Source organism: Bubalus bubalis, chromosome 9 (assembly GCF_019923935.1).
Source record: "Bubalus bubalis isolate 160015118507 breed Murrah chromosome 9, NDDB_SH_1, whole genome shotgun sequence".
Classification (NCBI taxonomy): Eukaryota; Metazoa; Chordata; class Mammalia; order Artiodactyla; family Bovidae; genus Bubalus; species Bubalus bubalis.
The window spans coordinates 69,195,664-69,222,862 of record NC_059165.1 but is presented as its reverse complement, the minus strand read 5'-3'; the positions used below and the strand labels follow the sequence as shown (position 1 = coordinate 69,222,862).

General features: G+C 36.2%; 2 protein-coding genes across 2 annotated transcripts in view; one reads left to right on the top strand and one right to left on the bottom strand.

The window, feature by feature from the left end:
* The window catches only part of LOC102393666 (olfactory receptor 2L13), an 87,275-nt gene that overhangs the window by 17,052 nt on the left and 43,024 nt on the right, over nucleotides 1-27,199 (bottom strand). The window contains exon 2 of the mRNA XM_044948713.1: nucleotides 5,202-5,207. Coding sequence (XP_044804648.1) covers nucleotides 5,202-5,207 — 6 coding nt within the window. The remainder of the gene's footprint in view (nucleotides 1-5,201; nucleotides 5,208-27,199) is intronic.
* On the top strand, nucleotides 10,677-11,606 carry LOC102393992 (olfactory receptor 2T12-like). The gene has a single exon (XM_006070017.3). The coding sequence runs from the start codon at nucleotides 10,677-10,679 to the stop codon at nucleotides 11,604-11,606; it is 930 nt and encodes a 309-aa protein (XP_006070079.3).

Genomic DNA, 27,199 nt, shown 5'->3' with positions numbered 1-27,199 from the left:
GTTTTGGGGGTAGGCACAAATTGTTAATGTATTTCCATGCTCTAAATGGTCATCTCATGACAATATCACTTTGTAAAAGGCCCCAGTGCTGTAAAGGGTATGTTTGTTCTTCCTGTGATATACCAGCCTCTTTCTCGAGCCATTTTGGTGCTTATTTCACTGTGCTTACACAGTGACTATACATGGTGGCTTATATGCAATCCAAATGTGAGCTTAGTAACATGAACTTGGCCCCATCAAGGCTTCCTTGGTTAATGCCCCATATCGCAACAGAGTAAACTAAAGACAAGACAGTGATATGGCAACATTCACTGAGGTAACCTGGGGGTAGGATGATTACATGGGGAATCTTCCATCCTACAGGGGGCAACAATTTTTTCAGCCTTTGTATTGGTTCAAATAGTTCAGCCTTTGTATTGCTAAGCTATGTACTTGTCTTTCTGAACAATGGCTCCCTTCAAGAACTTGTACAATTCATCATTCATGGATATACATAGTACCTTATCCACAGAATCTGAACAGTATATGATTTCTGTCCAGAGATAGGAAGGAAAAGAAAGTGATCAGTGGACTTATCCCCATTCTACTCTAAATCCAGACAGAGTCTGCCATCGAATAGGCAATGAAGAAAAGGAAACAGAAAGAAGGAAAAACACACCACCTGAATGAGTGAATGATGGATGCACCACTCTGTTCTAATTGTCACTATCTGTTCTGCTCTAAAGATTCTTTCCAGTGTATACAGGGATATGTAATAGCATCACTCTACACAGAAGCTATAGTTTGAAGAGTTTGTGTTCTACTAAATCAGAGGGAAGCTAATATTCTGACAACACTGGGAGCACATTTACCTTATATACCACAACTTGAACTAAGTCTTCTACTAGGGACAATTTCTGGTCAGTTTGAAGGGTATAGACATATTTAAAGCACTTTGTAAGTGCTTGACGCAATGCTTCTACACCATTATTCAAATTATTTTCGCTAAAGTATTAGACTTCAACTTAGTTTTTTTGTTTGCTTGTTTGTTTTAGTTTTGTAAATATTTGTCAAGAGATACCTGGAGTAACAGGCAAGTTTGGCCTTGGAGTACAAAATGAAGCAGGGCAAAGTCTAACAGAGTTTTGCCAAGAAAATGCCCTTATCATAGTAAACACCCTCTTCCAAGAGATGACTGTACACATGGACATCACCAGATGGTCAACACTGAAATCAGATTGGTTATATTCTTTGCAGCTGCAGATGGGGAAGCTCTATACAGTCAGCAGAAACAAGAACTGGAGCTGACTGTGGTACAGATCATGAACTCCATATTGCAAAATTCAGGCTTAAATTGAATAAAATAGGGGAAAGCAATAGACCATTCAGGTATGACCTAAATCAAATCCCTTAGGATTATACAGTGGAGGTGATGAATAGGGACTAGATATGGTAGATAGAGTGCCTGAAAAACTATGGGTGGAAGTTCATAACACTGTACAGGAGGAGGTCACCAAAACCACTATAAAGAAAAAGAAACACAAGAGGCAGAGTGGTTGTCTGAGGAGGCTTTACAAATAGCTGAGAAAAGAAGACAAATGAAAGGCAAAGGAGAAAGGGGAAGATATACCCACTGAATGTAAAGTTACAGTGAAGAGCAAGGAGAGATAAGACAGCCTTCTTAAGTGAACAAAGAAATAGAGGGAAACAATACAATGGGAAAGACTAGAGATCTCTTCAAGAATAGGAGATATCAAGGGAGCATTTCCTGCAAAGCTGGATACAGTAAAAAAACAGAAACAGAAAGGACCCAACAGAAGGAGATGATATTAAGAGGTGGCAAGAATACACAGAAGAACTATACAAAAAAGATCCTAATCACCTGAATAACCACGATGGTGTAGTCCCTCATCTAGAGTCAGATATCGTGGAGTGTGAAGTCAAGTAAGCCTTAGGAAGCATTAATATGAACAAAGCTAGTGGAAGTGATGGAATTTCACCTGAACTATTTCAAATAGCTGATGCTGTTAAAGTGCTGCACTCAATATGACAGCAAATATGAAAAACTCTGCAGTTGCTACAAGACTAGAAAATGTCATTTTTTATTCCAATTCCAAAGAAAAGCAATGACAAAGAAAGTTCAAGCCATTATACAATTGTACTCATTTTACAAGCTAGCAAGGAAATGCTCAAAATCCTTCAAGCTAGGCTTCAGCAATACATGAACCAAGAACATTCAGATGTACAAGCTGTGTTTCAGAGAACAGAGAAACCAGAGATCAAACTGCCTGCATTTTCTGGATCATGGAGAAAGCAAGGGAATTCCAGAAAAACATCTGCTTCATTGACTACACTAAAGCCTTTGACTGTGTGGATCACAAGAAACTGTGGAAAATTCTTAAAGAGGTGGAAACACCAGACTACCTTACCTGTCTCCTGAGAAACCTGTACACAGGACAAGAAACAGCAGTTACAACCAGACTTGGAGCAACTGACTGATTCAAACTTGGGAAAGGAGTTACATCAAGGCTGTATATTATTACCCTGCTTATTTAATTTATATGCAGAGTACATCATGCAAAAGAGTGGGCTGAATGACTCACAAGCTGCAATCAAGATTACTGGGAAAAATATCTATAACCTCAGATATGCAGATGATACCACCCTAAAGTCAGAAAGCAAAAAGGAACTAAAGAGCCTCTTGATGAGAGTGAAAGAGGACAGTGAAAAAGCTGGCTTAACACTCAGTATTCAAAAAACTAAGATCATGGCATCTGATCCTATTACTTCATGACAAATAGAAGGGGAAAAATGGAAACAGGGACAGATTTCATTTTCCTGCATTCCCAAATAGCTTCAGGTGATGACTGCAGCCATGAAATTAAAAGATGTTTGCTTCTTGGAAGAAAAGCTATGGCAAGCCTAGATAGTATATTAAAAAGCAAAGGCATCATTTTGCTTAAGTGGTCTGTAGAGTCAAAGCTATGCTTTATCCAGTGCTCATGTACGGATGTGAGAGTTGGACCATGAAGCAGGCTGATTGCTGAAGAGTTGATGCTTTCAAATTGTGGTGCTGGAGAAGACTCTTGAGAGTGACTTGGACAGCAAGGAGATCAAACTCATCCATCCTCATGGAAATCGATCCTGAATATTTATTGGAAAGACTGAAGCTAAAGCTGAAGCTCCAACACTTTGGACACCTAACAAGGAGAGTGGACTCATTTGAAAAGACCCTGAAGCTGGGAAAGATTGAGGGCAGAAGAAGAGCATGACAGGGTGAAGTTTCATGACATCACTAACTCAGTGGACATGAGCTTGAACAAATTCAGGGAGATAGTTAAGGACAGGAAAGTCTCATGTGCTACAGTTCATTGGGTCCCAAAGAGTCGGACACAACTTACAGACTGAACAACAGGAAGAATATAGCATACATATGTTCACATATTTCACAAAAATGCAAATGTATCTGCTCCCTCCTCTAAAGTAAAGGAGATAATACTCAAAGAATTAATTTCTTAATGTTGTTATTCAGTCACTAAGTTGTGTCTGACTCTTTGTGACCCAATGAACTGCAGCATCCTAGGCTTCCCTGTCCTTTAGTATCTCCTGGAGTTTGCTCAAACCCAAAGATGAATTCTTAGATTCAGGAATTCAAATACAGTCCAAGAAGTTAAAGTGAAAGTAAATGAGACCAAGATACATTGAAGTGAAGCTGTGCTACAATCAATAGAAGAATAAACTCTTCAAACAACCAGAAACTAAAGACAGACATGATGTAGAATAAAAAATATATAGAAAGAATGAATATCAAAAATATGAACTATAGATACATTTTTAGATAAAATAAGTCATTAGATATTGAAAGTTTAAACTCTTAAATAAGAGAAATAAGGAAATAATATTTGTTATCATTATATTTATTCATATTTGTATTTCAATTTTCATCTAATCCAAAAGCAAAAAAAGACAAATTTATAAAGGCTAGTACTCAATACATATTATTGAAGCACATTATTTTTAAAATTAAAAAATATAAAAAATAAATTTATGAAAAATTATAAGATTTAAAATTCCCCTAGAAAAATTTTAATAACTGTATTTAGAAAACATTTTAGAAAATTGATTTGGAAATGATGCAAACTAAATAAGAAAAATGTAGTATGCACAGATTCGATTTCAAACAGATTAAAGTTTTCAAGGAAAGCAATATCAGAACAAAATTTAGGCAATATTAGGGGACTATATCTCATGATCACAGAGAAGATACCAAACCAATAAGCTCGAACACTTCAAAAAATAGAAATATAAAAGTATTATAATTAAAAAATTTTCTTTGTCAAAGGCATTTTAAAGAAGTGATAGGAAACTCATATTTATAATCTCACTAGCAATTACAAGGCTTGAGCCTCTTTTCCCTGCATCCTTGTTATTTTATTTATTTATTTATTGATGATAGCCCTTTTGAGAGGTGTTAGGGGACATCATATTGTGGTTTTGATTTGCATTTCCCTGATAATTAGTGAATGCTGAACCCCTTTTTATGATGAGCCCATTAGCCATTTGTGTGTCTTCTTTGTAAAAATGTCAATTTAGGTTTCTTTCCAGTATTATAATTGAGTTGTTTTTCTGCTCTTAAATTCACTAAGGTTCTTATATATTTCATATATTAACTCCTTATCAGATATATAGTTGGCAAATATTTTCTCCCACTGTGTACATTGCCTATTTTGTGATTGTTAATGTTGCTGTGATGGAGAAGGCAATGGCACCCCACTCCAGTACTCTTGCCTGGAAAATCCCATGGACAGAGGAGCCAGGATAATACAGAAATGACAGGCTCTTTTCCCTTTGCCTTATTTTCTATTATAGATAACTTTTCACAATGCTTGGGTCAATATGAACAGAAACACTACTTTAGAGATTTTTTCCCCCCTATTCAAAACAATCACAATGATGATAATAATAAACACTGATACGGCATTTACAATGGGCCAGATACCTTTCCAGGTAGTTTGCAACTATTTGATTTAATCCTTCTAATAATGCTACCAAGTAAGCAATGTTACACATATTTCCTGGAAACGAAAGGTAGGGCTTATTCATTACAGTAATGCAAGATTGTGAAATGGATAAGGAATAGACACAAGGATTTAAACACACACACAAAATTTGGAATTGATGAGTTTATGGAGCACTGACATCCAGTTCAGGATAGAGTCAACATTCACCTTTAGATGGTGTAATTAACAAAATATTTCTCAAAGTGTAATTAACAAGCCCTTCTGGTGATTCAGATATTCCCTAAATACTGAGAATCACAAATTTAAAATGATTTAGAGATAAATCTTTCTACTCTGGTATCTCAGGACAGTGTTTTAAAAAGTATTAATATTGCTTGCATTCTTGTAGAGCTGTCTATTTCAGGCAATTAAATCACATGTGTTTGGTTCAAGGAGCAGAATTTCAGTTTTGCCTTGAACAATTTCTTGTATTTGCTGTTCCCAAAAGTGTCACATTGCTTCATCTTACCACTAAGGATTCTTTGGCTTTAACGAAAACCTAGGAGGTAAATTAGTTCATTTCATCATCTACTCTGAAGAAACATTTATCTGTGTTCCTTTGCCATAGAAGATTTGCCTTTGCAAGTGCCATTGCTCAAGGGAAGATATTTTGTAGGTGTAGCATATTTTAAGTAGTCATATAGGACTGCTAAGTAAATATGGCATGTAGCCAGGAGCAGAAAGCAGTATCCTCAACACTCATATAAGCAAACATTTGTAGCCAACCTATCAGAAAGATCGAGCATCAAATATGTATATATGCACATTTCATGGATTGTGACTCTTCTATAGAGGTGAGTCTAATTAGTTTGAAAATCATTCACTCATTTTTTAAGAAGTCATCTCAATCGATTCATATTTGCTATGTACTTGATGCTTTACATTTGAATTTTTAATTTCATAGTAATTTTGTAAAATTTCATCCACAAATGATAAAAAATAAGAGCCTCCCTATTGTCTACATGTAAGCTGTGGTCTGTGTCCACTCTGTGAATTAAAAAGTCATTTTTTTTATTTTATTTTTAAACTTTACATAATTGTATTAGTTTTGCCAAATATCAAAATGTCATTTTGAAATGGAAGTGAATGCAGTCAATTTATTGAGTTAATATTAAGGTAATTTTTCACTGAACAGTGGGACACTTTTAAGGAAATAACCATACTATATCAGTATCTTGTGACTATAAAGGCACTTTCTCTGTGAAGTTCAGGATGCCAGAAGAGAAAAGGAGTTTATAAAGGGCAACTCCCAGTAATTCATGACAATGATCTCTACCAGTGTTTACAAGTAAGTGTGGATAGGAGGAGACTATAATCAATTTGTGTAACAGCATCAGAAAGGGCATACTTTTGAGATTAATGGAGTTTCAAAATATTTTTCATATAAGAGGCACAAAGTAAGTATAAAACATTGGGGGGCAAGATATTCTGTTACTTTAAAGAAAATTAAACAAAGTCCCCTTTTCTTTCTCTGAAGGATACATACATGTGCATCTAAAAAAGTATACATCCTCCAATTAAAATAAATAAATTTATATTAAAATAAAATAAAATCAGAGGCCACAGTTTGTAGAAAAAAAAATAAATAAAATAAAACATTTTATTGTGAAAAAAATTTCAAAAATAAGAGACTGAAAAAATAAATAAAAATATTTTTTAAAAAAGTATACATCATCTATTTCTGGAGGAGAAATATTTCTATAATTTCTGGAAAAAATATGTATAGTTTTAATTTTTTTCAATTTTTTACCCTATTTATTAATAACATGCTGGAATTAATTTTGTCCACAATTGACCTAATGAAGAAATACTTATAAGGGCATGTCCATAGTCATAATTTGCTGAGTTTATGTAGCCTTTTATTTAACAGCTAAACATTTCACATAGCAAGTAAATACATTGATATATTCATAATTACAAAAATTCTTCATTTAAACATACTTTGTATGATATTTAGGAAAAAAAGATGAAGCTCCTTGTCTATATAACTGAAAAAATTATGTAATACATTTAAGCTGACATTTTTATTAAATTACCATATTGAATTTTGAGCAGTGTAATTTATTAAAACAATAAACAAATAAAACAGATTTATTTACTTTTACTATTTTTTCATTTTAAAGAGTAATAGTTCCAAGTTTTACTCTTATTTAATTTAAACACATACATGCGTGCATGCATGTGTATGTGTGTATCTCTGTCATTTAAGTTTTGCCTTTGAACGTCACCTTCAATTTGCCAGAGCATTCAGTCAGTTTATCAAATCAATGTATTATACTGAGATTTTCTAGCTCCTGTTTATGTAAAAATTTTTTTAAATGGCAGCAAATGATCCTGAATGATGAATTAAATTAAAATTTAAAATTTTGTCTGAGTCTGTAAATGACTTAGGAAATTATTTCAAAAATCTGTCATGTACAAAATGTCTTCTTTTAATTATCTGAGTAATCTGTTTAGGAGGTTTATAATTTTAAGCCTAAGTAAACAAACAAAACAAGGTTGACTGACCTATCACATATGTAGAAAATGACAGAATGATTCTTAAACCAGGACTTCTGTATTCCAGGTCTCGTCTTTGTTCATCATCAGTAAGATGAACCCAAGTGTAACTTAAATTTATAATGAAGGCAGAAGGAGTCTGAATTCAAGGTTCATGGCAAAAATAGGAGAAAGATATTTTAAATAGTATATACAACAAGGGTCGAGAAGGCAATGGCACCCCACTCCAGTACTCTTGCCTGGAAAATCCCATGGACGGAGGAGCCTGATAGGCTGCAGTCCATGGGGTCGCTAAGAGTCGGACACGACTGAGCGACTTCACTTTCACTTTTCACTGTCATGCATTGGAGGAGGAAATGGCAACCCACTCCAGTGTTCTTGCCTGGAGAATCCCAGGGACGGGGGAGCCTGGTGGGCTGCTGTCCATGGGGTCGCACAGAGTCGGACACGACTAAAGCGACTTAGCAGCAGCAGCATACCACAAGGGACTGCGTATACTAGATAGAGGTTATTTGGACTCACAAAGCTTAACAATGCCTTGATTGGGTAAAGTAGAATACCTATTTTTCTGGTATCTGATGCTTAAACAAGTCTCCGAAAGATACTGGTGTTAATATGTGTTTTATGTCTGTTCAAATGTGAATGTTCTTGTGGTTCAAATAGTGATTTAATAAGCCACTAGCACTGCTTTTCTGCAGGTGTTTTAAAGAGACTGCTAGCAGCAGCAGTGTGTATGCTGTCATGATTTCTCTGCAAGAGGTGGGCTATGATGGCCATATAATTTTTACAGAATTAAGATATTCGCAAAATCAAACTCTTTAGAACAGAAAGCATCATCACTACCTCTCTCTGAAATAATCAATAACTAAAGAAATTCTAGACAACAGGCTTAGAAACCATTACATCTCTAAAGATTTGGTTACGTTTTCTTCACCATATCAGAAATAAAGTCTGCAAACCTTCAGTTCAGTTCAGTCGCCCCCTGCCCATCACCAACTCCCAGAGCTTACTCAAACTCATGTTCATTGAGTCAGTGATGCCATTCAACCATCTCATCCTCTGTTATCCCCTTATCCTCCCACCTTCAATCTTTCCCAGCATCAGGGTCTTTTCAAATGAGTCAGTTCTTCACATCAGGTGGCCAAAGTATTGGAGTTTTAGCTTCAGTATCAGTCCTTCCAGTGAATATTCAGGACTGATTACCTTTAGGATGGACTGGTTGGATCTCCTTGCTGTCCAAGGAACTCTCAATAGTCTTCTCCAACACTACAGTTCAAAAGCATCAATTCTTTGGCACTCAGCTTTCTTTATAGTCCAACTCTTACATCTGTACATGACTACGGGAAAAACTATAGCTTTGACTTGGCGAACCTTTGTTGGCAAAGTGATGTCTCTGCTTTTTAATATGCTGTCTAGGTTGGTCATAACTTTTCTTCCAAGGTGTCTTTTAATTTCATGGCTGCAGTCACCATCTGCAGTGATTTTGGAGCCCCAAAAAATGAAATCTGTCACTATTTCTACTGTTTCTCCATCTATTTGCCATGAAGTGATGGGACTAGATGCCATGATCTGCAAATGTTACATTTATTTTTTTTTTAAACGTGGCACATTTGTGCATTTTTTTCTGCTAATAACAAGGGATTATTGGTTCCTTGCAGCTATATACTCTTCTGCTCTTTATAAATTTACACGTTTTTTTTTCTTAGTATCAACTTTAAAAATGATAAACACTAAAAAAATTCTTACTTGTACTCTATTATAATGGTTTTCAACCTGTAAATCCTTTCTAATGAAGTTGTACTCATTTATCTCAGTCATTTCAGTTTTGTCTTCCCTGGTGGCTCAGATGGTAAAGAATCCACCTGAAATGCAGGAGACCTGAGTTCAATCCCTGGGTTGGGAAGATCCCCTGGAGAAGGGCATGGCAACCCACTCCAGTATTTCTGCCTGGAGAATCCCCATGAACAGAGGTGCTGACAGGCTACAGTCCATGGGGTCCCAAAGAGTCAGACTGACTGAGTGACTAAGCACACACAGCACACGAAAATGGTTCTTTTTTGTTGAATATTAAAAACTATGTTTAAAGACAAGCAACATATTTGAATTTAGGTATTTTTAAAATAAAGTGTTTTTTCTTCCAAAGTATCTTTACATTTTGTTAATAATTACACTTCATGGTAATGAAGTTGCTTTAAAATTGCTTCTTTGTCCTTTTAGCAATGTTACTTCTCGTTATAATTATTGGTATTTCCTCTGAGCATTTATCAACATGAAAGATCTTTCATGCTTCCCTGTCATATTCACCTGATGATTTGAAGTCTCTGTGACAGTATACTTTGCAGTGAAATGGTGTTTAGGCCTTGTCACCAAGCCTTAGTAAGCTGGAGAAATAAGTTTGTGAGAGTAAGTGTTGTGGGAAGACATTGAAGATTTCAGAGGACAGAGTAATGAACTAGAATATCTGCATTTTAAAATCATGTAAATAGAAATAGTGATTCAGTGAGAAAAAGAAAAAAAAGGACATTTTCATCAATTACTGAGGATATTATCTCCCTTCAATGCAGAAATTTTGTTTCACTTATATTAATCCGTTCCATTTCATGGTCCTAGGAACTATAATTTCTTGTTATATATTAAAAAAAACTAGATCGAATATGTTACAATTTCCAACATTTAGAAAAAATTACCTGTCATTAAAAAAATATAGATGACAAATTTCTAAATGAGTGTTTATTTCCTCAGTAAGTTAATTTGGTTTCATTACACATAATAAGAGCATAAAATAACAATACAAAATGTATAGTCAAAGTAACTATTTACAATTATTTAATCCTTCACATTGTTTTCTGCTTTTGATCTATTTTAATCTATCATCTCAATTAGTTAATACAGTATTCTCTGAATTATATAGCTTGACCTTACTTAAAATATTAACATTTATTAACATTCCACTATAGAGAAGTGGATGATAGGTCAAGAAGACTCACTATAAACAGGAAGTAAGGCTTTGAATCAGGTCCTTGGATCCCATATCCACTACATACCCAGAAGTTATGAAGTTGAACCGTGATTTTTGGATAATAAAAGCCCTTACCTTTTCTTTTTTTTTCATTTCCAGTGTCATATCCAGCAGAAATCATGGAGAAGAGAAATACAACCTCATACTTTATTCTCCTAGGAATCTTTAAGCACACAAGATCCCACCTCTTTCTATTTATGATGGTGCTGACAATGGCCATTGCTTCCTTGATGGCCAATGCCCTCATGCTTCTCTTGATTCTCCTGGACCCCCGACTCCACAGGCCCATGTACTTCCTACTGAGCCAACTCTCCCTCATGGACCTGATGTTGGTTTCCTCCATCGTGCCCAAAATGGCTGCTGACTACTTGACATGGAACAAATCCATCTCTCCTGCTGGCTGTGGGTTGCAGATTTTTGTCTCACTCACGCTTGGTGGTGCGGAGAGTTTCCTCCTAGCCGCCATGTCCTATGACCGTTATATAGCTGTTTGCCACCCACTGAGATACCCTGTACTCCTGAACTGGCGATTATGTATTCAAATGACTCTGGGCTCTTGGTTCCTGGGGGCAGCTGATGGGCTCATGCAAGCAGCCACTACACTGAGCTTCCCATTTTGCAGTGCTCATGAGATCGATCATTTCTTCTGTGAGGCCCCCATGTTGGTGCATTTGGCTTGTGCTGATACATCAGTCTTTGAAAATGCCATGTATGTTTGCTGTGTGTTAATGCTCCTAATTCCCTTTTCCTTTATTCTGACTTCCTATAGCCTCATTCTCTCTGCCGTTCTCCATTTGCGTTCTCAAGAAGCCCTCAGGAAGGCTTTTGCCACCTGTTCCTCCCATTTAGCTGTGGTGGCACTGTTTTATGGACCTGCCATTTTTATCTACATGAGACCCAAATCCTATAGGTCAGCTAACCATGATAAGGTTGTGTCAGCATTCTATACTATCTTCACTCCTGTGCTGAACCCCCTCATCTACACTTGGAGGAACAGTGAGGTCAGAGAAGCCTTGAAAAGGTGGCTGGGAAAATGTGCAGACTTCTAATGCCAGCAAACTTTGTCCCAGTATTTAACATTATCCATTGTCAAATTATTGAGGTTATTAGCATTTTAATCATATTATAGCTATCTCTTCTTTAGTAATGCTTGAAAAGAAAATTAAATTCAGGTATAATAGGAAGTTGTTAAGAATTGTCAGTCTACCGTGTGTGTGTGTGTGTGTGTGTGCACGCGCGCATGCACATGCACACTCACTCAGTCCCTCAGTACAGTCTGACTCTTTGTGACCCCATAGACCACAGCCTGCCAGGCTCCTCTGTCCATGGGATTTTATAAGCAAGAATACTGGCCCATATCAAGATATAATGTTTCTTGAGCTTTTACTATTTGCTATACCTCATGCTAAGCAGCAAGAGTTCTGGAGTGCGTTGCCACTACCTTCTCCTGAGGATCGAATTCACCTCTCCTGCATCTCATGCACAGACAGGCAGATTCCCTTACCTCAGAAGCCTGAAATTATTTTGCATCCTATGACAACCATGTGATATAAATATTTTTACTCCCATTTTCTAAATAAACAGGAAGTTAGAAAGTTAAATATTATCGCTGATAACAAACGTGAAAATGTTAAAAATGGGACTGATATTTTACTTCTTTCTAGTAATTTATTTTTAATATTATGTTTTCTATGTCTTTGTTCTGTGCATTTCTAATAATTAAATATAGAGATCAAACAAAGATAAGAACACTGCTATTTAGCTATAATTTAAAATGAAAGCCCATGGCACAAGACAAAGTGTGTAATCGAAATGTTAAATTGTCACAATATTGTTTTTTATTTCTCTGCAGACTGTATTATTTGGTGTTTGAAGGCAGACTTTTCTTTTCTTTTTTTTATTTTATTTTTAAACCTGAAACACTGTATTAGTTTTGCCAGACATCAATTCATGCAACTTTTCATTTAAGTAATCCATACCTTTCCCCAGGATCTAATTGTAACTGCGATGAATAATATGTTTTAACGCAAACCACAAATAAAATCTTATTTTTGAAACTGATTTTGTCCATAATATTTAAAGGGTATATTGATTTATGATGGACATGGGTCCATGGATATGACCTGGGATACATAAATATACTCAGTCTTAATAAACCACCTGATGATAATGAGTTTTCAAATGTGAGTAAGAATTAGCTATTTCTTTTTTAAAAGTTATCTCAGACACTTGATCTCTACAAATGTGCAGATCACTAGGGCTATTTCTTATACAAAATACAGGTCACTCCTTAAGGGTTGGGAAAGAGTACTATTTATTTGTTAAAGACACATTCTAGGCAGATACAACAGAACATTTGGTCATCAAAGTCAAATGCCCATCAGAAACTGCATAAATTGGCCTATGCAATCACAGATGACACCACTCTTATGGCAGAAAGTGAAGAAGAACTAAAGAGCCTCTTGATGAAAGCAAAAGAGGAGAGTGAAAAAGTAGCTTAAAATTCAACATTCAGAAAACTAAGATCATGGCATCTGGTCCCATCACTTCACGGCAAATGGATAAGGAAACAATGAGAGACTTTATTTTTTTAGGCTCCAAAATCACTGCAGATGGTGACTGCAGTCATGAAATTAAAAAACCCTTGTTCCTTTGTTAAAGACCCTTTCCTTGGAAGAAAAGCTATGAGCAACCTAGACAGCATATTAAAAAGCAGAGACATTACTTTGCCAACAAAGGTCCATCTAGTCAAAGCTATGGTTTTTAAAGCAGTCATGTATGGATGTGAGAGTTGGACCATAAGAAGGCAGAGCGCAGAAGAATTGATGCTTTTGAACTGTGGTGCTGGAGAAGACTCTTGAGAGTCTCTCAGATTGCAAGGAGATCAAACTGGCCAATCCTCAAGGGACTCAGTCCTGAATATTCACTGGAAGTCCTGACGTTGAAGCTGAAGCTCCAATACTTTGGCCATCTGATGCAAAGAGCCGACTCAGTGGAAAAGACCCTGACACTGGATAAGATTGAAGGCAGGAGGAAAAGGGGATGACAGAGGATGAGATGGTTGGATGGCATCACTGACTCAACGGACATAAGTTTAAGCAAGCTCCCAGAGATAGTGAAGGACAAAGAAGACTGCAGGCATGCTGCAGTCCATGGAGATGCAAAGAGTCAGACACGACAGAGTGACTGAATAAAAGATCTGAACAAAATGAAGTTAAATATGAAATCAATAATTAAAAAAATAATTTCAAAATAGTTTTCAAAGTTATACAATGTACACCTCTTTATTGTTTTGATTACTTTGGGGATTTCCTACTCTTAATTCTTTAATAAAATTTGCACAAAAAATTCCAAAAGTTGCACTGGTATATTTTTCATATAAGTCTAGAAATAAAGTAGTACCAGATGGAGGCAATATATCAAAAGTATGAATAATAAGAGAATTTTAATTGGGGAGTGAACTCCCAACCTGATCTTACTAAAAGAGATCAGTCCTGGGTGTTCTTTTGAAGGACTGATGCTAAAGATGAAACTCCAATATATCATCATTAAGTCATTTATTTACAGTTGATATAGATTTTAATTAATGTTATTAAATACAAATTCACAAGTAAATTTTGATGAATTTTACATATGTTTATGCCAGTGTAACCACAATAAACATTAAGGTTTAGAGTATTTGTAGTATCCTTGAAGTCTTCTTTTTGCTATCTTCCAGTCAATAACTCCAGAAATCCTTACTTAAAATATCAGTGTTAGTTATGCCATATTTTGTTTCCTCAGTACTATGAACATTTATTTATAGTTTTATATTCCTATTAAATATTGTTTTATTTATTGTGGAATATTAATATAATAACATTTATTAATTCATCTCTTGTGAATACTTGAATTGTTTCCAGTTTTAGACTACTGTAAATTAAACTGCTGCAGACATTTCTGTATTACCAATTAATAAACTCAGCTTTCACTTCTGTTTAGACAACAGTGGAATTATTAGTTAATTAGTTATAATAATATTGATCAATACTTGATAATGCTAAATTTTACTAAGATTTTTACGTGAATTTATATTCTATTGGCAAAGCTCACTTATAAACTGAGAATGCTGGTTGTTTTACACAACATTATTGTAAGTCCTTTTAATTTTAGCCACTGAAATACGTAGTTTCCCATTGTAGTTTTTTAACATTTATTATTTATTTATTTGGCACTGGTTTGTGTGTCTGTGCTCTGATGCCTCTCGCAACACCTACCATCTTACCTGGGTTTCTCTTACCTTGGACGTGGGGTATCAATTCACAGCTGCTCTAGAAAAGCGCAGCTGCTGCTCCTTACCTTGGACGAAGGGTATCTCCTCACAGCCACCACTCCTGACCTTGAATGTGGAGTAGCTCCTCTCTGCCCTCCTGCGCCAGTGCAGCCACCTCTCCTTGGACATGGGGTTGCTCCTCTTGGCCAGGCTTCAGCAATACATGAACTTCCAGATGTTCAAGCTGGTTTCAGAAAAGGCAGAGGAACCAGAGATCAAATTGCCAACATCCGCTGGATCATCTAAAAAGCAAGAGAGTTCCAGATAAACATCTATTTCTGCTTTATTGACTATGCCAAAGCCTTTGTGTGGATCACAATAAACTGTGGAAAATTCTGGAAGAGATGGGAATACCAGACCACCTGACCTGCCTCTTGAGAAACCTATATGCAGGTCAGGAAGCAACAGTTAGAACTGGACATGGAGCAACAGACTGGTTCCAAATAGGAAAAGGAGTACATCAAGGCTGTATATTGTCACCCTGCTTATTTAACTTCTATGCAGAGTACATCATGAGAAACGCTGGGCTGGAAGAAGCACAAACTGGAATCAAGATTTCAGGGAGAAATATCAATAACCTCAGATAAGCAGATGACACCACCCTTATGGCAGAAAGTGAAGAGGAACTAAAAAGCCTCTTGATGAAAGTGAAAGAGGAGAGTGAAAAATTTAGCTTAAAGCTCAACATTCAGAAAACGAAGATCATGGCATCTGGTCCCATCACTTCATGGGAAATAAATGGGGAAACAGTGGAAACAGTGTCAAACTTTACTTTGGGGGGCTCCAAAATCACTGCAAATGGTGACTGCAGCCATGAAATTAAAAGACACTTACTCCTTTGAAGAAAAGCTATGACCAACCTAGATAGCATATTAAAAAGCAGAGACATTATTTTGCCAAATAAGGTCCGTCTAGTCAAGGCTATGGTTTTTCCAGTGGTCATGTATGGATGTGAGAGTTGGACTGTGAAGAAAGCTGAGTGCTGAAGAATTGATGCTTTTGAACTGTGGTGCTGGAGAAGACTCTTGAGAGTCCCTTGGGCTGCAAGGAGATCCAACCAGTCCATTCTGAAGGAGATCAGTCCTGGGTGTTCTTTTGAAGGACTGATGCTAAAGCTGAAACTCCAATACTTTGGCCACCTCATGCGAAGAGTTGACTCATTGGAAAAGACTCTGATGCTGGGAGGCATTGGGGGCAGGAGGAGAAGGGGACGACAGAGGATGAGATGGCTGGATGGCGTCACTGACTTGATGAACATGAGTTTGGGTGAACTCTGGGAGTTGGTGATGGACAGGGAGGCTGGCATGCTGTGATTTATAGGGTCGCAAAGAGTCAGACACGACTGAGAGACTGAACTTGGCACTGGGTCTTAGTTGCCTCATTTCATTGTAATGAGCAAGCTCTCTAGCTGTGGTTGTTGTTGTTCAGTCTCTCAGTCCTGTCTAACTCTCTGACCCCATTGACTGCAGAATGCCAGGCTTCCCTGTCCCTCACTATCTCTCGGAGCTTGCTTAAACTCGTGTCCATTGAGTCAGTGATGCCATCTAACCATCTCATTCTCTGTTGTCCCCTTCTCCTCCTGCCTTCAAACTTTCCCAGAATCGGGGTCTTTGTCAAAAGACTCGGCTCTTTGCATCAGGTGGCCAAAGTATTGGAGCTTCAGCTTCAGCATTTGTCCATCCAGTGATATTCAGGATTGATTTCCTTTAGGATTGACTGGGTTGGTCTCCTTGCAATCCAAGAGATTTTCTCTCTTTTTTTTTTAAGTATATGTGTAATTTCTTTATTGAAGTATAGTTGATTTACACTATTCCATGCGTACAGCAAAGTGATTCAGTTATACATACATATATATATTATATTCAGATTTTTCCTATTATATGTTATTATAGATATTGAATATAGTTCTCTGTGCTATTAAATAGGTTTTTGGTTTTTTTATGTATTTTAAGAGATTCTCAAGAGTCTTCTCTAACACCACAGTGTGAAAGTGTCAGTTCTTCAATGATAAGCCACTGTTATGGTTCAACTCTCACATCCATACATGACTACTGGAAAAATCATAGCTTTGACTAGATGGACCTTTGTCTGCAAAGTATGTCTATATTATGTAATACTTTGTCTAGGATTGTCATAGCTTTTCTTCCAAGGAGCAAGCATCTTTTAATTTCATAGCTGCAGTCATCATGTGCAGTGATTTTGGAGCTCAAGAAAATAAAGTTGACACTTTATTATCTGTCGCTGTTTCCATTGTTTCCCCATCTATATGCCATGATCTTAGTTTTTTGAATGTTGAATTTTAAGTAAGCTTTTTTCACTCTCCTTTTTCACCTTCATCAAGAGGCTCTTAGTTCTTCTTCGCTTTCTGCCATAAGGGTGGTGTCATCCGTGTATCTGAGGTTACTAATATTTCTCCCAGCAATTTTGATTCCAGTTTGTGTTGCATCCAGCCCAGAATTTTGCACAATGTACTCTACATATATGTTGAGTTCCGCTCAACAAACCAGGGTTTCCCAAAAGCGCAATATGGCAAAAGAATGAGAAAGACACGAGAATTGAAAGCGAGGATCAGGTAACCAACACTGCTCTGAGGTGAAGGTGCCCAACTGATCAAATCAGCTTTATTACATGTTTTCAGGCAGGGGAGTACGCCCAAGGGAGACATGCTCTCAGAAGCGTATGAAACCATATGGCTATTAAAGATAGGCTGGGAAAGTAACATAAAGATTAGCTAAGAAAGATTTACTTTCAACTAATGATTTAGGTTGCTGTCTAAATAACAAAGCTCCAGATATGAAAAACATTTGACTCAGAGACGTCAGGTCATGGAACAGTCTGATGATGGCTTTCCACCTCCAGGCACACATCCTGCTTTAAGAGGATATGAACAGTTTTTCTGTTCCCTCTGGACTTAATCCAAGAGTCATATGTCTTGAGGTATCTGGTCAGCAAGATTGATAATGCTTTCACATGCCTTTCATGGAGTCTGCTTTTTCTCTGTTGTACTTGCTTCCTATACATAGAAGTTAAATAAGCAGGGTGACAATATATAGCTTGATGTACTCCTTTCCCAATTTGGAACCAATCTGTTGTTCTATGTCCAGTTCTAACTGTTGCTTCTTGACCTGAATACGGATTTTTCAGGAGGCAGGTAACGTGGTCTGTTATTCCCATATCTTGAAGAATTTCCCACAGTTTGTTGTGATCTACACAGTCAAAGGCTTTAGCATAATCAATAAAGCAAAAGTACATGTTTTTCTGGTATTCTCTTGTTTTTTTTTTATTTTTTAACTTCACAATATTGTATTGGTTTTGCCATATATCAAAATGAATCCGCCACAGGTATACATGTGTTCCCCATCCTGAACCCTCCTCCCTCCTCCCTCCTCCCTCCCCAGACCATCCCTCTGGGTCGTCCCAGTGCACCAGCCCCAAGCATCCACTATCGTGCATTGAACCTGGACTGGCAATTCATTTCATATATGATATTACACATGTTTCAATGCCATTCTCCCAAATCATCCCACCCTCTCCCTCTCCCACAGAGTCCAAAAGACTATTCTATACATCAATGTCTCTTTTGCTGTCTCGTACACAGGGTTATTGTTACCATCTTTCTAAATTCCATATATATGTGTTAGTATACTGTATTGGTGTTTCTCTTTCTGGCTTACTTCACTCTGTATAATAGGCTCCAGTTTCATCCACCTCATTAGAACTGATTCAAATGTATTCTTTTTAATGGCTGAGTAGTACTCCATTGTGTATATGTACTACACTTTCTTATCCATTCATCTGCTGATGGACATCTAGGTTGCTTCCATGTCCTGGCTATTATAAACAGTGCTGCGATGAACACTGGGGTACACGTGTCTCTTTCCCTTCTGGTTTCCTCAGTGTGTATGCCCAGCAGTGGGATTGCTGGGTCATAAGGCAGTTCTATTTCCAGCTTTTTAAGGAATCTCCACACTGTTCTCCATAGTGGCTGTACTAGTTTGCATTCCCACCAACAGTGTAAGAGGGTTCCCTTTTCTCCACACCCTCTCCAGCATTTATTGCTTGTAGACTTTTGGATAGCAGCCATTCTGATTGGCATGAAATGGTACCTCATAGTGGTTTTGATTTGCATTTCTCTGATAATGAGTGATGTTGAGCATCTTTTCATGTGTTTGTTAGCCATCTGTATGTCTTTTTTGGAGAAATGTCTATTTAGTTCTTTGGCCCATTTTTTGATTGGGTCATTTATTTTTCTGGAATTGAGCTGACACCTAAAGCAACTAGAAAAGGAAGAAGTGAAGAACCCCAGGATTAGTAGAAGGAAAGAAATCTTAAAAATTAGGGAAGAAATAAATGCAAAAGAAACAAAAGAGACCATAGCAAAAATCAACAAAGCCAAAAGCTGGTTCTCTGAAAGGATAAATAAAATTGACAAACCATTAGCCAGACTCATCAAGAAACAAAGGGAGAAAAATCAAATCAATAAAATTAGAAATGAAAATGGAGAGATCACAACAGACAACACAGAAATACAAAGGATCATAAGAGACTACTATCAGCAATTATATGCCAATAAAATGGACAACGTGGAAGAAATGGACAAATTCTTAGAAAAGTACAACTTTCCAAAACTGGACCAGGAATAAATAGAAAATCTTAACAGACCCGTCACAAGCACAGATATTTGTTTTTTAAAGAAAAGACACTTTCACTTTGAATATTCTGGCTTTCTCCCAGAGAAGCACAGCATAGCCTGGTGGTTCCTCTGGGCATATAATTTCCCCACTAGGAAAAAGAGAACCCAAAGTTGACAGACACTTACCAAGAGGCCCATGTAGGTCTTGCCTCATAAGTTACTGGGAAATCTGCAGGGCTGTGCCATTAAGGATCAGATAGAGAAGGAAAGTGGAAGGTTTAGAGAAAGAAGCATACTAATATTGGAAGACTGCATTTCTGTCAGTATTGGAGCCTGAACAGAGACCCCAACCAGCAACTCTGCTCATTTACAAAGCCAAGCTAGTGACCTTACTGGTTAGGGAACTCAGTCAGCTGTTTTGTTTGTTCTGGGTCTCTAGCTTGCAGTTATGCACATTACAGAGTCAAAGCAACAGCACTACCGTGAAACAGAACAGAGTCTGTTACTACATATCCATCTGCCCAGAGGTAATTGTGACCTCATTCTTGCCTTGAGAACCCCATGAACAATATGAAAAGGAAAAAATATATGGCACTGAAAGATGAACTTCCCAGGTGATAGGTGCCCAAAAGGCTCCTGGAGAAGACTGGAGAAATAACTCCAGAAAGACTGAAGAGAGAGAGCCAAAGTGTAAACAATGCACAGTTGTGAATGTGACTGGTGATGCAAGTAAAGCCCGATGCTGTAAAGAACACTATTGCATAGGAACCTGGAGTGTTAGGTAGGTCCATGAATTAAGGTAAATTAGAAGTGATCAAACAGGAGATGGCAAGAGTGGATGTTGACATTTTAGGAATTGGTGAAATAAAATGGACTGGAACAGATGAATTTAATTCAGATGACCATTATATCTACTACTGTGGGCAAGAATCCCTTAGAAGAAATGGAGTAGCCCTCATAGTCAACAAAAGAGTCAGAAATGCAGTACTTGGGTGCAATTTAAAAAATGACAGAATGATCTCTGTTCATTTACAAGGCAAGTCTTTCATTATCACAGTAATTCAAGTCTATGTGGCAACAAGTAATGCTGAAGAAGTTGACTTTGAATGGTTCTATGAACTAACCCCCAAACGATGTCCTTTTCATCGGACTGGAATGCAAAAGTAGGAAGCCAAGAGATACCTGGAGTAACAGGCAAGTTTGGTCTTGGAGTACAGAATGAAGCAGGGCAAAGGCTAATGGAGTTTTGCCTAGAGAACACACTGATAATAACAAACACCCTCTTCCAACAATGCAAGAGAAAACTACGCATGGACATTGCCAGATGGTCAATACCAAAATCAGATTGATTATATTCTTTGCAGCCAAAGATGGAGAAGCTCTATACAGTAAGCAAAAACAAGACCAGGAGCTGACTGTGGCTCAGATCATCAACTCTTTATTGCCAAACTCAGACTTAAATTGAAGAAAGTAGGGAAAACCACTAGACCATTCAGGTATGACCTAAATCAAATCCCTAATGATTATACGGTAGAAGTAAGAAATAGATTTAAAGGACTAGATCTGATAGATAGAGTGCCTGAAGAACTATGGGTGGAGGTTTGTGACATTGTACAGGAGGCAGTGATCAAAGGCATCCCCAAGAAAAATAAATGCCAAAAGGCAAAATGGTTGTCTGAAGAGGCCTTAAAAATACTGGGAAAAGAAGAGAAGTGAAAGACAAAGGAGAAAAGGAAAGATATACCCATTTGAATGCAGAGTTCCAAAGAACAGCACAGAGATATAAGAAAACCTTCCTCAGTGATCAATGCAAAGAAATAGAGGAAAATAATAGAATGGGAAAGGCTAGAGATCTCTTCAAGAAAAGTAGATATAAGTGAACATTTCAGGCAAAGATGGACACAATAAGGACAGAAATGGTATTAATCTAACAGAAGCAGAAGATATTAAGAAGAGGTGGCAAGAATACACAGAATAACTGTACAAAAAAGATCTTCATGACCCAGATAAGCATGATGGTGTGATCACTCACTAGAGCCATACATCCTGGAATGCAAAGTCAAGTGGACTTTAAGAAGCACCACTAAGGACAAAGCTAGTGGAGGTGATGGAATTCCAGGTGAGCTATTTCACTTGGATGATGAGCTATTTCACCTTAAAGATGAACTATTTCACCTAAAAGCTATTTCACCTAAAAACTATTTCCAGTTCAGCTATTTCACCTAAAAGATGATCCTGTGAAAGTGCTGCCCTCAATATGCTAGCAAATTTGGAAAACTCAGCTGTGGCTAAAAGACTGGTAAAGGTCAGTTTTCATTCCAATCCCAAAGAAAGACAATGCTAAAGAATGTTCAAATGACTGCACGATTGAACTCATCTCACACACTAGTAAAGTAATGCCCAAAATTGTCCTGGGAAATTCCAGGTGAAACTGAACTGTGAAATTCCAGGTGTTCAACCTGAATTTAGAAAAAGCAGAGGAACCAGAGGTAAATTGTGAACATCGGTTTGATCATCAAAAAAGCAAGAGATGGCTGAGTAATACTCAGCCATTAAAAAGAATACATTTGAATCAGTTCTAATGAGGTGGATGAAACTGGAGCCTATTATACAGAGTGAAGTAAGCCAGAAAGAAAAACACCAATACGGTATACTAACGCATATACATGGAATTTAGAAAGATGGTAACGATAACCCTGTGTACGAGACAGCAAAAGAGACACTGATGTATAGAATAGTCTTTTGGACTCTGTGGGAGAGGGAGAGGGTGGGATGATTTGGGAGAATGGCATTGAAACATGTGTAATATCATATATGAAACGAATCGCCAGTCCAGGTTCAATGCACGATAGTGGATGCTTGGGGCTGGTGCACTGGGACGACCCAGAGGGATGGTCTGGGGAGGGAGGAGGGAGGAGGGAGGAGGGTTCAGGATGGGGAACACATGTATACCTGTGGCGGATTCATTTTGATATATGGCAAAACCAATACAATATTGTAAAGTTATAAAATAAAATAAAATAAAAAATAAAAAACAAATAAACACATTTTAATAAGGTCATTCTCTGATCCAAGGGATATATTCAGCTCACCCTCAGGTTCTAGGATTTTCACGAAGTATTTGTCTTGGTTTTGTTTTGTCTTTTTTTTTTTTTTTTGCTTTTTTTATTACAATACTGTATTGGTGTAGTCTATAGTTTTGAGACTTCGTTTTTGGATTCAGGATATTATGCTGAACGATAAAGAAAAACTATCAAAATCTAGCACCAAAAATGTATTTTTTTTGTTACTGAGTGGTATTATATTTTGGATATACCTGAGTTGTTTATGGAGAAGGCAATGGTAACCCACCCCAGTACTCTTGCGTGGAAAATCCCATGGATGGAGGAGCCTGGTAGGCTGCAATCCATGGAGTCGCTAAGAGTAGGACATGACTGAACGACTTCACTTTCACTTTTCACTTTCATGCTTTGGAGAAGGAAATGGCAACCCATTCCAGTGTTCTTGCCTGGAGAATCCCAGGGACAGGGGAGCCTGGTGGACTGTCCTCTATAGGGTCACACAGAGTTGAACATGACTGAAGAGACTTAGCAGCAGCAGCAGCAGCAGAGTTGTTTCTATATAAGCAAATAAACATTACTGAATAGCATGATAACAACTTCATCATCATCACTACAACAAAAAATATTTGTTTAGTTTAACTTCTAATGTCTATAGGGCTATACTACTTGTCACTTTACTGTTTTTATTTTATTTTTAGTTTTAGTTTCTGATTATTTCACTAATTTCTTTCTCTCCCACTCCTGCCTCTGTTAACTATGAATCTATTCTCTCTGTCTATCAATTTGTTTTTTTTTTTGTATTTTCTTTAACAGATTTCACCTATAAGAAAGATCATCTGAATTTCTCTTTCTCTGGCTGACTTATTATTTAGCATAATGCTCTTGAGGTCCATTTCAGCTGTTGGAAATGTCACAATTCTTCATCCATTCATCCACTGATAATTATCTACTTTATTTCTATATCTTGGCTACTGTAAATAGGTACTGCAGTGAACATAGGAGCACATATATCTTTTTGAGTGTTTATATTTTCTTCAGATAAATACCCAGAAGTAGAATTGCTGGATCAAATGATAATTCTAATTTTACACTTTAGGAATCTTTAAAATGGCTAAACCAGTGTACACTCTCACCATTAATGAACAAGGATTTCTTTTTTTTTTTTTTTCCTTTTCCTTGCCAACAGTGTTGCTTCTTGTCTTTCTAGCAATAGCTATTTTAACAGGAGCAAGGTGATACTTCATTATAATTTTGACTTTCAATTCCATAATGATTCATGATGTTAAGCATCTTTCTCATGTCCTTTGGGAATCTGTGTGCCTTCTTTGGAAAGATATCTATTCAGACTTGCCAAGTTTTTAACTGGACTTTTAAAAATTGAGTTGTATGGGTTTTTATATATTTAAATATTAACTCCTTATCAGATATACAGTTTGCAAACATGTTCTTTCATTCAATAGGTTGCCTTCTCTTTCTGTTGAAGAGTTTTTGGCTGTGCAGAAGTTTCTTAGTTTGATCTAGTCCCACTTGTTTGTTTTGCTTTTGCTACCTTTGCTTTTGGTGTCAGATCCAAAAAGTCATCACCAAGACTTCTATCAAGGAACTTATCACATATATTTTCTTCTAGGAGTTTGATGGCTTCATGCTTGTTTTTAATTTTGACTTAACTTTTGTGTGATGTATGGTAATGGTCTACTTTTACTCTGCATGTGGCTGTCAGATTTTCCAACACCATTTATTAAAGAGAATGTCCTTTAGTTATTTAGGGTCTTTGTGATTTCATACAAATTTTAATATTTTTCTGTTTCTGTAAAGAAGACTGAAATTTTGAATGTGTTGAATTTATAGATTGTTTTAGGTGGTGGGGACATTTTAACAATATTTATTCCTTCAGTACATGAGTACAAAACATCTCTCTGTTTATTTCTCTTTTTTAATTATTTTTATTAGTATCGTGTATTTTTCATTATACAGATCTTACAACTCCTTGGTTAAATTTATTCTTGGGTATTTTATTCTTTTGATGCAATTGCCAAAAGAATTCCTTTCTTAAATTCTTATTTTGATAGTTTGTTATTAGGATATTAAAATGAAATATATATTATCTTTGTATCCTGCAACTTTACACCATTTGTTTATTCACAATCTCATGTTTTGGCGAAATCTCCAACTTTTTGTAGATGTATAGTTATTTTATCTGCAAATACTGACAGTTTTACTTCTCTCTTTCCAATTTAGATACATTTTATTTCTTTTTTGTATAATTTCCCTGGCTATATTAAACATAAGTGACAAGAGTGGGCAACTTCTCTTTTTCCTGATGTTAGAGAAAAGGTTTTCAACTTTTCACCATGGTGTATGAAGTTAGCTGTGGGCTTGTCATATATAACCTTTATTATGTTGAAATGCATTTTTGCTATATGCATTTTACTGACAGCTTTTATTATAAAAAAAAAAAGTTGTGAATGTATTCCAATGCTGGTTTTGATGTTATTGAGATGATTATATGATTTTTTTCCATTATTTTGTTCATGGAGAATGATTTTTGAATGTTTGACAGTCTTATTTCCTCACAGTGCATGATCCTTTCAGTATATTGTTTGATACAGTATTTACTAATATCTTGAGAATTTTTGAATTTTTGTTAATCAGGGATAATAGCCTATTTTTTTTTCTCATAGCATTCTTAATATGGTGTTGGTTAGCAGTGTAATTTTAGCCTCATATAATGTATATAAAAGAAATTTTGCCTCTTCACCTCTTTCATTTATTTTTAAAATAGCTTGAGAAGAATTATGATTTATTCTTTCTTGAATATTTGGTAGAATTCACCAGTGAAGCTATCAGATCCTGAACTTTTATTTGTGGAGAGGTTGTTGTTTACTGATTTAATGTCCTTGCTAGTAATCAACCTGTTCAGATTTTTTTACTTCTTCATGATTCAATTTTGGTAAGCATTTATTTCTAGAAATTTATTCATTTCTTCTACCTTGTCAAATTTGTTGTTATATAATTGTTCATAATGGTCTTTTATGACCCTTTGTTTCCAGGGTATCATTTATAATATTTCCTCTACATTTCTTATTTTGTTTATTTAAGACGTCTATACTTTTTTCCTGCTAAGTCTAATTAAAGACTGACCAATTCTGTTTATCTTTCCAAAGAACGAATTATTAGCTTTATTGATCTTTTATATGGTCTTTTCAGTTTCTATTTCACTTATTTTTGCTCTAATATTTGTGATTTCCTCCCTTCTACTAACTTTGAGCTTCATACTTTTTTTTCTCATCTTTTAGCATTTTTTAGGTATAAAGTTAGGTTGCTTATTTGAGTCTTATTTTTTAAGGAAGTCATTTATCTCTGTGAAGTTCTCCTTTAAAACTACTTTTCCTGAGTTCCATGACTTTTGATATGCTATATTTCTAAGTTTATTTCTTTCAATGTATTTTAATTGAGTTCTTATTCCTTTTTAACTGACTTTTGTGTTGTAGTCTATTGTTTGTGTGTGCTTAGTTACTCAGTTGTGTCCTACTCTTTGCGACCCCATGGACTGTAGCTTGCCAGGCTCCTCTGTCCATAGGGGTTCTCCAGGCAAGAATCCTGGAGTGGGTTGCCATGCCTTTCTCCAGGGGATCTTCTCAACCTGGGACTGAACCCAGGTCTCCCGCAATGCAGGCAGATTCTTTACTGTCTGAGCCACCAGAGAAGACCTTTCTATTGTTTAATATCCACATATTTGTAAAACCTCCAATTTTCTTTGTTTAATTGATTTCTAATTTTATATGACTATAGTCCAAAAAGATGTTTGATACAATTTAAATCTTAATTTATTAAAATTTGTTTTGTTGACTAACAGATATTTTGTCCTTGATATTTTCATGCACACTTGAGAAGAATGTGTATTTTTTTGCTTTTGGACGGAATGTCCTGTATACATCTGTTTAAAATATTAATACTCTTATTTTAAGGTACAAACTAAAATATTAAGGAAAGTAGAATATTTATCACTTTTTTTGTAAGTAAGAACATTAGTAATGAGGAGTTCAACAATCCTTCAGTTATTTCTTTTTGTGCATTGTAAAAAATTATCAAACATCAGCTATCTGATATTTTACATCCATTCCAATATATTTTAATGTTTTCAAGCACATTGGCACATTGGTGTAAAGACTACAATTTGTAGGTTCTGTATCCATATTCCACATCTAATTAGTAAAATCTCTGTTTGTGAAATAGAAATGTACCCAGTATGAAAAAAAAATTATACATGCTTTTTCTTCCTTTCAGGTAGAAAAAAACCATCAGCTGAGTCTTGGGCATGTTTGAAAAGGCATTATATAACTTATCAATCTTTCTACCTCTGCTGATTTTTATGTGAAATAAATGAATGAGGTCTGTGACTGCAGAAACATGTTGAAAAATCAGAAAACAGACAATAGAATTGCACACTCATGCCTGGCATCTGTGAGCCACTAAATCTGTGCTATCAAAGTATTAAATTATATTGCACTGGTACTGTTAGATGTAGCCATTAATTGGTTCACATGATTTTCCCTCTAGAGTACATGGTTACAAAATTTTAAGTAGTAACAAATGTATTTATTGATACATTAATACTTTGCTTATATGTATTGC